The following is a 14,258-nucleotide window of genomic DNA, read 5'->3' on the forward strand; positions in this document are numbered from 1 at the left end:
ACGAGTTTCCTTTAGTGTAACGTCTTAGATACGCGCATGCGCAGTACAAGTATAAGGTTGGGCAGCATGGCCGCACGTCTCGATGCAGCGTTTTACTGCGTTCTTGTAACTTAAACAGAATAGCATCAGTTCGCACAACAGCCATCCATTTTCATGTTATTGTTACGCGCTGATTTCCTAAATTGTCATGGGGAAAACGAAGGTGAGTGTTTTAATTTAAATTTCGCTGCTTTTAATCTGAGCTAGCTTTAGACCTATGTACATTGGCAGGTTAACTCGTGTAATCCCTTTGTATTTGGAAAAAAGTGGAAAGACGAGCAAAATCTAGCTCTGTAAATAACTGACTGTATTAATAAAAAACGGATAACGTGCTTTTGCACTTAACTTGGTTAACTGACCCAGCCACGTGGCCTGCTCACTAAACTAGCCCGTTTTGGGTCTCGTTGCTAACGATATAATCATTTGAGTTGTGCGGGTGCAAATGATGTTTTATTGAGAATATCCAAATACCCATGCGTGAAAAAAACTTTCTGATGCATCAAAGTCATTATACTCTCATGATTATTTATTTGATATGTACTCTGCTAACTTGGCCCTAATTTAATGCGACCGGTTCGAGCCCGGGTGAACCACCGCACCGTTTACATAACATGATCCGGTTATGTAAACTCAAGATTTGATATTTTTGTGGTATTGGTCGTTATGTGGTAAAGAGTATGTGACGGTTAATAGTCGTGCTACGTTTCCCAACTTTCAGACGAAGAACCAGAAGAAGGCGCGCGTGAACGCGGCGCACGTGGCGCAGGAGGACTACAGCACGGTGCCGCACTCCTTCGTGTTTCACCGAGGCCAGATCGGCAAGAATGTCGCGCAGCTTGTGCAGGACATGCGCCGCGTGATGGAGCCGTTTACAGCAGAGTCCCTCAAGGTAGCGCATTTATAGTGGCCTAGCATACGGCGATTGTAGTCCCAGATTCATAATTGGCCAGTTTTGCCTGCGAAAAACAATCAAGTGATCCAGAGCCGGTTTGCCAGTTTTTAAAATTATTTTTTCACTAATAAAAAAAAAGAAAAGAAAAACCATTTAATTGGTTCTGGTGTTGACCGAGAAGCAGTGGGGATTCCATTGCCTTAGGTGGGCACAGAAGGATTTGCTTTGTGGAACGGCTTGTTCAGTAAGCTGCTTTTTTTTTTTTTTGCGTGTAAGAAAAATAGATTTGTTGTTGAGGGGGGAGTACTTACGCCTCTGTCACTCTGTAGGTGAGGAAGAAGAATGTGCTGAAGGATTTTGTGGCTGTGGCGGGGCCCCTGGGCATCACACACTTCCTCGTCTTCACAAAGACGCCCAGCAGCATCAACATGGTCAGTATTTACATATGGTCAATATGGTCAATACTCAGAACCCCCAGCGTACTCTGTACCTTTAAACCCGGCAGTGACAACACAGTTAGTACCCATAACCCTAACGCAAGTCACACAAACCCATGGTCAGTACCCGTCTTACAGATTGATGACATGAAGCACAGCTTGTTGCTGTGTGCATAGTAATTTGAGTTGTACATGTGTGTGTTATTGGCGATGATTCAGGATGCTGTTCCTGGCTGTGTCAGATTGCATCACCAGCATGGGTCAGTAACGTTGTTCTCCCCTCTGTCTTTAGCGCCTGGCTCGACTTCCCAAAGGTCCAATGCTGCATTTCAGAGTGGTGAAGGTCAGTCCTGTTAATGCTGGAATTTGTGTGATGTGGGTCGACACCCTGTGTATGGCTGCAGGGTGGATTGTGATTGGCTGTTGGGAGGGCGTGGGTGCAGATGATGACAGCGTTTGTTCTGACTGTGAAGTGATTTCTGTTTCAAGTAAACGCACTGATGCCGCCCCCCCCCCCCCCCACAGGAAAGGCGTCCTCATAACTTACAATTTAAAGCCCACTCATTAAGTACGTGCTGAACTGCAAACTTTCTTTATTGGCATGATGGGTAAATACTTATGTTTCTGAATCATCATTTGAAATAAATGCTGCTAAATGCATTTGTTAAAACGTCGCAACCAGAGACATGGATCTTACTTTGTTCCCTCTATCCTCACTCCCTTTCTCTTCTCTCTTCCCTTCCCTTGTTCTCCCTCCCCCCTTCTCTTTCTCAGTACTCCCTGGTCAAGGATGTAGTCTCCTCCTTGAAGAAGCACAGGATGCACCAGCACCAGTTCTCACACCACCCGTTGCTTGTGCTCAATAACTTTGGCGTGGAGGGTCTGCAGGTCAAGCTGATGGCCACCATGTTCCAGAACATGTTCCCCTCTATCAATGTGCACAAGGTGTGTGTAACTGTGCGGGATGGGGTGGGGGGGAAGTCCGAGGCTTGAGGGTGGATTCGGTGCAAATGATGAAAGTATAGTCTGCTGAGGTCATCTGTGATCGATCAAAGTAAACGCTTTCTGATCTCCCAGAATCCTCCACTCCATTCCACTGTTCCATGACCCATGAGGTCACTGATGTGTTCAGTCCCATTTACCTCAGTAACCATATCCGCTGTCAGTGCTCTGTTAATGTTTGTGTTCAGTGCTGTTAACAGCTGTCCAGCTCATTTGAAAACCCCCCAGATGCAGTTGACCTACTCAGTTTTTTTTCCTCTTTAGGTGAACCTCAACTCCATCAAAAGATGTGTGCTGGTTAACTACGACCCCCTGTCTCAAGAAGTAGATTTCCGACATTAGTAAGTCACCATTTTGTGCTTGTCTACATGAATTGATGTTAAAACTATTTTCTTTTTTTTTTTGCGCTTTGATTTTCTGAATGCCGTAGCCGATCTATGGAGGGTTGGGTGCAGATGATGACAGCTTGAAATCTGAATACAATGATTTCAGTTCAAAGTAAACGCACTGATGCACCCTCCCATGCTCACAGGGCCCCCCCCCCCTTCCCAGCATGCCTTGTTGTGGAGCTCACTGACCCCCCTTCCCAGCATGCCTTGTTGTGGAGCTCACTGACCCCCTTCCCAGCATGCCTCTGGAGCTCTCTGACCCCCTTCCCAGCATGCCTCTGGAGCTCTCTGACCCCCTTCCCAGCATGCCTTGTTGTGGAGCTCACTGACCCCCTTCCCAGCATGCCTCTGGAGCTCTCTGACCCCCTTCCCAGCATGCCTCTGGAGCTCTCTGACCCCCTTCCCAGCATGCCTCTGGAGCTCTCTGACCCCTTCTCTCTCCCCCGCAGTAGTGTGAAGGTGGTGCCCGTGGGCATGAGCCGTGGGGTGAAGAAGCTGATGCAGGAGCGCTTCCCCAACATGAGCAAGCTGGATGACATCAGCGAGCTGCTTCTCAAGTACGGCCCGCCGGCTCCTCTCTCCTCCCCCAGGAGTTACAAGCTCAACGTTCCCGGCGTGTTTCCTCGCCGTTTGGCAAAATTAGATTTGGAGTCTGATCTCACCACATAGTTTGAAGTTGTTATTTCAGCCTTGGGCGGGCGTGTGGTTTGTTGGGATTTTGGAACTTCTGATGGCTGCATATGCTTATAAATATTTGTGAAGAGTTCTGGCCTAGGGCAGAACATCTATTTACATTTTTGCTCCTAGTCTCTCCTCTTTATAAGTACCCTTGCAAATTGGAAACAATTTGGAATAATTTGGCTTCAGTCGAATATTGGATATGGAGCTGACCGTCTGGTAAGCCTTGAAGTGGCACATGAACTTGGTCCTGGATCCAGCCGATACGTACGTCAGTTACGTACAGCGTAGCCGTGAGATAGGAAACACTGCGTCCTCTCTCAACCGTGCCCTGAGATCCCTAATGCAGAGAATCTGTAGTTATTAATGTTAGCTGAGCTGCTTTTAAAACCTTCAGCACCTGTCACGCAGCAGTGCCTGTGCTTGTCTGATGACCTGCTTCACCCGCAGAGGGGCCAACCTGTCGGAGAGCGAGGCGGAGCAGGACGGGGAGCACAACATCACTGAGCTGCCGCAGGTCTACTCCGGGCGTGGCAACATGAGGTCACAGCAGAGCGCCGTGCGGCTGACTGAGGTAACCGTGGCGATGGGCACGTGGGCGGGGAAGGGGGGCGGGGGGGGGGGGCTCATTTGATGACAGCATTCCAGGCTGAGTACCCTGATGCACTTTTAGGAAGTAAACGCTTTCTGATGTGCCCGTGTGCGCGCGGTTGTGCGCCAGCGTGAGCGTTGCCGGGGGAGATGACGAGATGCCGTTTCCCCGTGTGTGATTGGCAGATCGGGCCGAGGATGACGCTGCGGTTGGTGAAGATCGAGGAGGGCATGGGGGAGGGCAGCATCCTGTACCACGCCATCAGTAAGTACCCCGCCCCCCCCAGCCTGTCCCCTTCCTGTTCGTGGGTGTGCGTGATGACATGATCATTGCTGACGCTCAGTGATGTCTTTTTGAATAAAGTAAACGCTTACTGACACGCCCCTCCTGGTCACCTTTGTGGGCCTGTGAGCGCGTGGCGTTCCCGTGGTAACTGACGCCCCTTCCCGCCGTGTGCAGTCTCGAAGACGGAGGAGGAGCTGCAGGAGATCCTGATCAGGAAGGAGGCGGAGCTCAAACGCAAGGAGGAGCGCAAGAGGAAACAGGAGCAGAACGTCGCTCAGAAGAAGGAGAAACGAGAGGAGAACCGGTATGAGGGAGAGGGGGAGGGGGAGGGGTCCAGTTCCTCTCGCTGTTGCTGGGGAACAACACGCGCACACACACTCACACACCTGTGCGCACTTGCAGAGACCCATATATGTACGTCCAGTATCCACAAGAGCAAGCTTTGAAGGGTGATTGTGGTGTTTGTCTCCTTGGTGATAGCAAGAAGAGTCTGGCGGGCATAAAGAGGAAGCAGCAGGACCAAGCGGGGGAGACCGATGACAGTGAAGTGGAGGATCCTGGGATGCAGGAGGGCCAGCCTGCGGCTGAGCACTCCGAGGATGAGGCGGATTATTACAGACAGGCTGTGGGGGAGGAGCCAGATGAAGGTAACCGCCCCAGAGTGCCTTGCATGGTCTGTCTGTCTGTGTGTGTAGTTTTGAGTGGTTGTGTTAAGCTCCGCCCTCTCCACATCCACAGACATGTTCTCCACATCCCAGAGGAAGAGGGGGCCAGGCAGGCCCCCCAGGCCCTTCAAGAAGAGGAAGCTGTCCTCCGGGAGGAGCCCAGCCCGGGACGGCACCTCCAAACCTGGCAAGGAAGGCAAGCGAGGCCCCAGGCCAGAGGGCCCCAGGCCAGGAGGCCCCAGGCCAGGGGGCCCGGCCGAGCGCCGAGGGGGCGACGGGCCCCCCCACAGGAAAGGGGGCAAGAAGATTTGGGGGAAGAAGGCGAGGGAGGGGGGGCCGAGGTGGAAGGGACAGAAGGGCAAACCCCGGCCCGGGGTGAGGAGGAAGGGCGCGGCGAAGGGGCGGCCATGACCGACCGCGCCCGAGCGAGCGGCACGCTGACCCGAGCGACCGCGAAACGGTTCCCCCGCCCTGACCCTGACCGCAGCGGGACCGCCGGGGAGCCGCGGATCACCACGGCAGCGTTTCGTTTTTCTGCAACAAAAAAAAAAAATGTATTTTTCTGTAAAACTTGTAAATATAAATGCTTTTTAAAATAAATCCACCCCGTGTCCCTGCTGTCGTGCTCTCGTAGTCGCGTGTGTTTGGAGTGAATGTCACGGGGCTTGATGCCGGGGTCCGAGGCTTTGGGGGGTTGAATGGATGCAGGCCAACACGGTTTAAACCCGTTTGGATTCAAAAATGGCCGCCTTCCATCCTCCAGTTGTATTTTATCCGTGCGTTTTTGGTGAAGGACAGTCCATGTAAGCAGAAGGGTACGTGTTGTACAAGTCTGGGGAAGTGAGAAGCCATATCCGTCCTGCTGTGGTACGCTAGGTTCAGTTAGCATACGTTTCACCCCCCCACCAACGTCAGACCAATATTACGCTAACAGTATCAACACCCATCACCCGAAAATCTCTGCGTCTGTTACAAGTTAAATGGAGGAGTGGCCTGAAATAAGGGGACATAATGACAAGATGAGGCAACCCAGAGCCAGGGGAGGGGTCAGTAGGGCAGTCTCTAATTATCTGTGTTTAAAAGAAGAGGGATCCCTCCTCCCTCCCTCCCTCCCCTCCCCCCCCCCCCGGCTTGCTGTGCTGTCTGCCGCTCCTGAGGGTGAGGCTCAGTCTGCCGCTTTGTCCCGCTGAGGACTGTCCCGAAGGAGAGCACCGAGGGGAAAGGGGTAAGGACCCAGCGCTGAACCGGAACCGGACGGTCACCAGCGGCCGAGGGTGGGGGCTGGTCTGGGAGAGCTTTTGGGCCCGGAGAGGACAGCCGGACCGGGGGGGGGGGCGAGGGTGGGGGGGAGAGGTGAGACCTGGGAGGGCCTGTGGGGTTTTAAGGGTGCGGTCTCCCAGTGTTTTCACTGTGAGAAACGCTGCAGTGCGAGCATGCTGAGGACAGGTCTGGAGGGTGGGCTGGGGACAGGCTGCGGTTTACTGTGGAGGTGAGGCTGCGGTTGAATGAATGCGTGCCGCGCACAACGGTGTATTCCGGAGGTGTGCTCTGGTGCCGAGTTGGTCGTGATTGGTCGGCTGTGGTCACGCTGGTGTTGAGCGAAGGCGGTGATCCGGTAAGGGTACTGAGGGTTACGGTTGGTGATGTTGACTTTCAAACTTGTTTTATATTGTGGCTGCTAATGCAGTCGGTGCAGATGTGGAGTGGGCTGCGTTTCTGCGGAGTTGCAGTGTTGACCGTGGGTTTCATGCAGCTGATGCTGAATGAGCAGAGTTTGTGGTTTGAGTTGGGATTGGTGTAAGTTGGCCATGAACTCATGTTGACTTGTTAGTTAACTCCAGTCAGGCAGAGAGTCTTGTTAAGTCTGTTTACAGTTCAGAGTAAACCTCTGTGAACATCTGTGGTTCAAGCCGTGTGTGCGTGTGCGTGCGTGCGTGCGTGCGTACATGTGTGTGTGTGCGCGTGTGCGTGTGTGTGTGTTTGTGCGTGCGTGCGTGTGTGTGTGTGTGTGTGTGTGTGTGTGTGCCTGCGTGCGTGCGTGTGTGCGTGTGTTTGTGTGTGTGTGTGTGTGTGAGAGAGAGACAGTTACTCTCCGTGTGTCTAGACTGTAATTCCAACATCATTGTCCTCCTGCTCTTTCATTTTCTAATGGGCTCTTAAAATGTTTTGCGTAAAGGAGAAGAAAGGAGCTGGAGGAGGGAAGGCACTGAACGTCTCTCCTCGCCGCTGTGTGCAGGCATCTGAACACACCTTGAACACACACTGAACACACCCTGAACACACCTTGAACACACTGAACACACTCTGAACACATGGAACACACTGAACACCCTGAACACACTGAACACACACTGAACACATTGAACACATTGAACACACTGAACACACTGAACACACCCTGAACACACCTTGAACACACTGAACACACACTGAACACACCCTGAACACACTGAACACACTGAACGCACCTTGAACACACTGAACACACCTGAACACCCTGAACACACTGAACACACCCTGAACACACACTGAACACACTGAATACACACTGAACACACTGAGCACACTGAACACACTGAACACACTGAGCGCACGCACGTGTGAGGAAGCTGCGTTTAATGGAGCCTCGGTTCCCGGCAGTGGTCCTGGTGCTCCTGGCGTCTGTGCGGTTTGGGCTGGGGAAGGAGGAGGAGTCGCGGCCGGAGCCCAAGGGGGGGCGCTGCTCCTACACCTTCATCGTGCCCCAGCAGCGTCTGACGGGGGCGCTGTGCGTGAGCACGCGGGCGGAGGGGGCCAACTGCTCGGAGCTGGCCGCCCTGCGGGTGCAGGTGGGGCGGCAGCAGGAGCAGCTGGACAGGGTGCGGGCGCTCCTGGAGCAGGACGGGGGGCTGGCCGCGGAGGTCCGGGCGCTGCGCAGGGAGAGCGGCGACATCAGCGGCCGCATCACGCAGATCTACGCCCAGCTGCTGCACGACCTCATCCACAAGAAGGACCACGCCCTGGAGCAGAGGCGGCTGGAGAACCTGCTGCTCAACGCCACCGCCCAGGTACCTCTAGGGGGCGCTGTTACAGGCACCGGCAGTGGCTCTCCTGCAGGTGATTACGGGGGGGGGGCTGTTACAGGTACCTGCGGGAAGGGCGGGGTGCTGCTCGCAGGTATCTTTGGGAGGTCCGTGTGCATTGGCTGAGAAAGGGGTGATGAGTCACAGGTATTTTTTGGGGAGGTCTATGTGTGTGGGCGGGAGTGGTGGGCGCTCTGATTGGCCCCAGGAGTGAGGGACATCTCTGTGCAGGTGCTGCAGGTGTCGGCCAGGTACGGAGAGATGGACAGGAAGTACGAAGCGCTTTCCTCCCTGGTGAACAACCAGAGCCTGCTGATCACACAGCTGGAGGCGCAATGCCAGCAAAGCCACACACAGCCCGCCCCTCTGCAGCAGGTACACACACACACACACACACACACACACACGAACACCCTTCCCCTCTGCAGCAGGTACACACACACGCACACAGACACACCAACCCTGCCCCTGTACTGCAGGTAGACACACATTCGCACGCACCCTCACATGCACACACACACACACAAACACACACACACACAAATGCACAGAGTTACTTATGTTGCCGTGGTGACGTGGGTACCTGGGGTTTTAGTGACAGGGTAGCTGCTGAAAGGAGGGTCAGTTGAGGGGTAAGGCCTGGTGGAGGGCGGGTCTTGCTGAGAGAGGGAGGGGCTCTGGTCCCTCTGGATGTCATTGGCTGTCTTTCCTGGTGCTGCGCTGTCACTCTGCGGCTCCTTCGGCTGTGGCAAGGAAGGTGCTGAAGTCACCTGTGCAGCACACAGGTTTACCTGTGAAGAACGTAGTGCACAGGACACACAAAGCACCCGCACACGCACACGCACATGCAATTTCACACAGAGACACGCACCATATCATTTGCAGTCCTCCAACTCTTACAAGCGTGAGAATGCATGTACGTGTGTGCGTGTGTGTGTGTGTGTGTGTGTGTGTGCATGTGAGGGTGCGTGCGAATGTGTGTCTACCTGCAGTACAGGGGCAGGGTTGGTGTGTCTGTGTGCGTGTGTGTGTACCTGCTGCAGAGGGGAAGGGTGTTCGTGTGTGTGCGTGTGCTCGGGTCAGACCAGGGTCAAATACATATTTGTTTTGGATTCAAATACATTTCTGTGCTCTATTGATCTTGCCTGGTGTAACTGAGCCTGCCAATGGGACCAGAAGGCGGGGTTTGCACTTTTTGAGAGTACTTAGTATTTGGTTCCACTACACCAAACAAGATCAGTAATGTGTAGAAAAGTATTCAAATCCAAAACAAATATGTATTTGACCCAGGTCTGGTGTGCATGCGTGTGTGTATGAGTGCGTGCGTGCGTGCGAGTGTTTGTGTGTGAGAGAGATGTGCAGAGTGTGTGCGTGCGTGCGTCCGTGCGAGTGTCTGTGTGTGAGAGAGATGTGCAGAGTGTGTGCGTACGTGCGTGCGTCCGTGCGAGTGTCTGTGTGCGAGAGAAATGTGCAGAGTGTGTGCGTACGTGCGTGCGTCCGTGCGAGTGTCTGTGTGTGAGAGAAATGTGCAGAGTGTGTGCTGTCTCACGCTGCAGATAAAATGCTGTCAGTGAGAATGTCACTGACCTGCTATTAGGAGCTCAGTCTCGCTGAGGAATGCATAAACAGGGACAGATAGCAGGAACGGGACGAAACAAAGGGATGGAGAGAGGCTAATGTAGGAGATATAATTACTGTTATCCAAGGGGCCTGGAGTACCGCCCCCTGCTGGGCGGTATGCTAAATGCAGTTGAGTGGACTAGTTACAGACTGGAGGTACTTCAGACAGATAATGATTTTAAGGCAAACGAGAGGCAATCATTAGAGCTTCAGCCAAACTGCGCCAGGCTAAACCCAGAACAGTGCAGGTGTGACCTTAAAGGATCTCTCCTGTGTGTGTGTGTGTGTGTGTATGTGGGGGGGGGGGGTGTTGGGGTGCACATTGTTGTCTGAGTGTATAAAATCTGGGTCAAATCATTATCTAAAATGCCTTAATCCTTTAAACCTCGGTTAAAAGTCAGCGGATTACTGACAAAAAACACAAAATAAGAACAAAAACAACTATTTTGACAAATATCCAGGCCTCATGATTGTGTATGTATTTAGTAACCTTTTATATTGAAATTGCTCCGGGACCTGTAATATATATTTGACATTATTGCATGTGTGTGTGTGTATGTATGTATGTGTGTGTGCTTACATGTGTCTACATGTGCGTGCGTGTGTCCTGTGGACTGTGGGAGAATTCTTCCTGGGTAAACAGACCAGCAGAAACACAGAGATAACGCGTTTGTATACTGTGTGACCTTGTTGGCTCCTGAACAGAATTCCCCCTACACACACACGCGCCTTATCATCACTGTCACAACCCGAAATTTAACGTGACATACACCAGTCTTACAGAATATAAACCATTCCTCCTATGATATGCACCATTCTAATACAACAGTCTCATACATACTCTGTCCAACACATAGAGTGTGCGTTTAGCAGATGCACTTATCCAGAGCGACTAACGCGACAATTATATAGCCGGATTAGGATATATACTGAAGCAATGCTGGTTAGGTACCTTGCTCAAGGGTACAACGGCAGTGTCCTACTGGGAAATTGAACCTGTGACCGGCTCCTTACCGATTATACTACACTTCAACCCTAGAGCACATTGCTGTGTCACACTGTTGCGTGTTGTGCGTTTGCGTGTCACACTGAGCGTGTAGCGCGTCACACTGAGCGTGTAGTGTGTAGCGTGTCACACTGAGCGTGTTGCGTGTAGCGTGTCACACTGAGCGTGTAGCGTGTCACACTGAGCGTGTTGCATGTTGTGTGTTGCGTGTCACACTGAGCGTGTTGCGTGTAGCGTGTCACACTGAGCGTGTTGCGTGTAGCGTGTCACACTGAGCGTGTTGCATGTCACACTGAGCGTGTTGCGTGTAGCGTGTCACACTGAGCGTGTAGCGTGTTACACTGAGCGTGTTGCGTGTAGTGTGTTGCGTGTCACACTGAGCGTGTTGCGTGTTGCGTGTCATACTGAGCGTGTTGCGTGTAGCGTGTTACATGTCACACTGAGCGTGTTGCGCTTAGCGTGTAGTGTGTTGCGTGTCACATCGAGCGCACTGTGTGTCCCGTCGCCGCAGGTCCCTGGCAGGACTGCCAGCACGCTCTGGAGTCGGGAGAGAGCACGAGCGGGATCTACCTGCTGCGTCCCCGCAACGCCAACCGTCTGATCCAGGCCTGGTGCGAGCAGGACCCGGTCCAGGGCGGCTGGACCGTCGTCCAGCGCCGGCAGGACGGCTCGGTCAACTTCTTCAGAACCTGGGATCAGTACAAGGTGGGCGTGCTGGCGACTGCGTTACAGCAGAGCTGCAGCATCCTTCAGCGCTGAGGCCGTCCACTGAAGCTGCTCTCCGCTCTAATGCTGTAATGCTATATACTGTATTACCATATATGGATTGTTGTGGTGTAATGTTTTTCTTTATTTACTGTATCTTTATTGTATTGTCAGGAATTCTGTTTTGTGTTGACGATTTGTACTTATATAATATATACATTCATACAGATGCATACAGTACATACTGTGTATATATATGCACCTTTCTGTGCAGCAGCCTGTTATGACCAATAAGACTTGGCTCTGCGGTAGGTGTTTGTGAGGTCAGTTCTGTAGTGCTGTGGGCAGTCATGCCTGGTGCTGGGCTTGTCTGTAATGCTGTGCTGCCTCCGTCCCGCAGCAAGGCTTTGGGAATCTGAACGGAGAGTACTGGCTGGGACTGGAGCACCTGTACTGGCTGAGCACGCAGGCCGAGTACCGCCTGCGGGTGGCGCTGGAGGACTGGCAGGGCCGGCAGGTGTTCGCGGAGTACGACCGCTTCCGCCTGGAGCCCGAGAGCGACTGGTACCGATTGCGCCTGGGCCAGTACCACGGCAGCGCCGGCGACTCCCTCTCCTGGCACAACAACAGGGCCTTCACCACACTGGACCGAGACAGGGACGCCTACACAGGTACATGTGCACACGCTCACACGCTTACACAGTCATACGTGCACACGCTCACACGCTTACACAGTCATACGTGCACACGCTCGCACGCATACACAGGTACGTGTGCACACGCTCACACGCATACACAGTCATACGTGCACACACTCACACTTACACAGTTGTACGTGCACACACTCACACTTACACAGTCATACGTGCACACGCTCACACGCATACACAGGTATATGTGCACACGCTCACACGCATACACAGGTATATGTGCACACACTCACACACATACGCATACAGGTATGTGTGCACACACATGCACACCCTCACATGCTTACACAGGTTTATGTGCACACGTATGGACACTCACACACTTACACTGGTATATGTGTATATGTGCACACGTATGGACACTCACACGCACACCCTCCTCCCTCCTCCCTCCTCCCCCCGCCCCCACGCTCACACGCACACCCTCACACAGGTATGTGTGCACATGGTTTGTTGTTTAATAAATGGACATATATTAACTAAATTCTTCTCTACATAAGTTTTTTTTTAAAGCCACTGGTGGCCTAATACTTTTGGCCTGTACTGTATATATGTACACACACGTTCACAGACACCCAAGCAACACAACAATACGTACTGTCATGCCATCTCACGCAGACGCAGTTAGCTGGTATTAGTCTGACATCGTTCCCCCTTCTCTTTCCGTTGCCTAGGCAACTGCGCTCACTACCAGAAAGGGGGTTGGTGGTACCACATGTGCGCCCATTCCAACCTGAACGGCGTGTGGTACCGCGGGGGCCACTACCGCAGCCGCTACCAGGACGGCGTGTACTGGACCCAGTTCCACGGGGGGTCCTACTCCCTCAAAAGAGCCACCATGATGATCAAACCCGTCTGAGCCCACCAGAGCATTGCCGGGGCTGGAGACTACCTGGCTGCCAAAGACCTCAGTCAGGGAGAGTTTTTTTTTTTTCCTTCTTTGTGTAAAATCAGGAATTTACACGCTGGTCTTGTAGGCCGGGTACCTGGCTCCACTATTGACACTGAAACAGTTGACACTACAATTTAAGCCAGAAAATTCCAATTTGAATTATTTTTTTTTATTTGGGGGGGGTGGGGGGGTTGTGTTAACAACCAGAGACTCTTGGTTTGAAACACTAGTCCCCAAATGCCAATCACGCACTTCATAACGCAAATGCTTTGAGCCAATCGCACACGTCTTTTGCAAAACTTGTCACAAACCTTGTACGTTGACTTTATGCACATGCCTGGTACAGACATTCACATTCCCTACAATCACATGCCATCCACAGATATTCTCCAGCCAATCGTGCACTACAATATAGGCCCACTCTTTAGGATATATATGTTATCATTACAAGGGCATCATTATATATGTACAGTCATCGCCATAATATTTGGGACAAAGACATAAAAAAATTTTTTTTTGATTTAGCTCTGTACTCCACTATTTTAGATTTGTGATCAAACACGTTAAAGTGCACAATCTCAGCTTTCATTTAAGGGCATATTTTATACACTTTGGTTTCACCGTGTAGAAATTACATCACTTTTTGTAATAAATAGTCCTCCCAATTCAGGGCATCATAATGTTTGGGACAATTGGTGTCAATGGTGATTCTGTTTATTCAGGTGTGTTCAATTTCTTCCTTCTCAATTATTTGATTACAAATATAAAATTGGTGGAGTACTGAGCCTATGTCCCAAACATTAATTGTGACACTGTGTAAAGATGATGTTCAATGTTTAATGTTCAAACAAATGTATTTTAACATTTCAGATATATCAATGCATTGTTCAGTGTTGAAATAGTAAATTGTTGTTTTGCTTTAATATGTATTTTTAAAATAAATGATTATAAATATGGTTTATTTCTGATTGACCTCTTCATCGGTGTAGCGAATTAACGCATATGGATCTGTCTTTTAATCTATCAATCTGTGTAGCTTTTGCAACTAGTTTTGTTTAAATTTGCATTTCCTGTCCAGTAAAACAGGCTTCCCAAATGAGACTGGCACTGCCCTATTTGGGAGGAGATGGCGTAGTTCCCAATTCCAGTCCTGGGGAACTCCCACATTATGCTGCTTTTTGTTACAGATGTTCAGTGCATTTCCTACAAATTGTTAGGTTTCGGGAACCCGTTGGGCACACTTTTAGCAGGAAGGGCCCCAATTATTTAACCTATTGATGCAAT

General features: G+C 51.4%; 2 protein-coding genes across 2 annotated transcripts; both read left to right on the forward strand.

Moving 5' to 3' along the window:
* The first annotated feature begins 15 nt into the window (after nt 1-15).
* On the forward strand, nt 16-5,597 carry ppan (peter pan homolog). The gene is made up of 12 exons (XM_064315070.1): nt 16-202; nt 758-928; nt 1,261-1,362; nt 1,661-1,711; nt 2,143-2,313; nt 2,635-2,711; nt 3,209-3,316; nt 3,888-4,011; nt 4,215-4,293; nt 4,489-4,618; nt 4,795-4,961; nt 5,053-5,597. The coding sequence occupies exons 1-12, from the start codon at nt 188-190 to the stop codon at nt 5,388-5,390; spliced, it is 1,533 nt and encodes a 510-aa protein (XP_064171140.1). The 5' UTR covers nt 16-187; the 3' UTR covers nt 5,391-5,597.
* A 526-nt stretch (nt 5,598-6,123) lies between these two features.
* angptl6 (angiopoietin-like 6) lies at nt 6,124-13,942 on the forward strand. Its single transcript, XM_064316292.1, has 6 exons — nt 6,124-6,204; nt 7,156-8,026; nt 8,273-8,521; nt 11,133-11,372; nt 11,773-12,043; nt 12,757-13,942. Exons 2-6 carry the CDS (start codon nt 7,598-7,600, stop codon nt 12,939-12,941), a joined length of 1,374 nt encoding a protein of 457 aa, XP_064172362.1. The 5' UTR covers nt 6,124-6,204; nt 7,156-7,597; the 3' UTR covers nt 12,942-13,942.
* The last annotated feature ends 316 nt before the right edge of the window (nt 13,943-14,258 follow it).

The sequence above is a fragment of the Anguilla rostrata genome, chromosome 17, assembly GCF_018555375.3.
Source record: "Anguilla rostrata isolate EN2019 chromosome 17, ASM1855537v3, whole genome shotgun sequence".
In the NCBI taxonomy this organism is placed as follows: domain Eukaryota; kingdom Metazoa; phylum Chordata; class Actinopteri; order Anguilliformes; family Anguillidae; genus Anguilla; species Anguilla rostrata.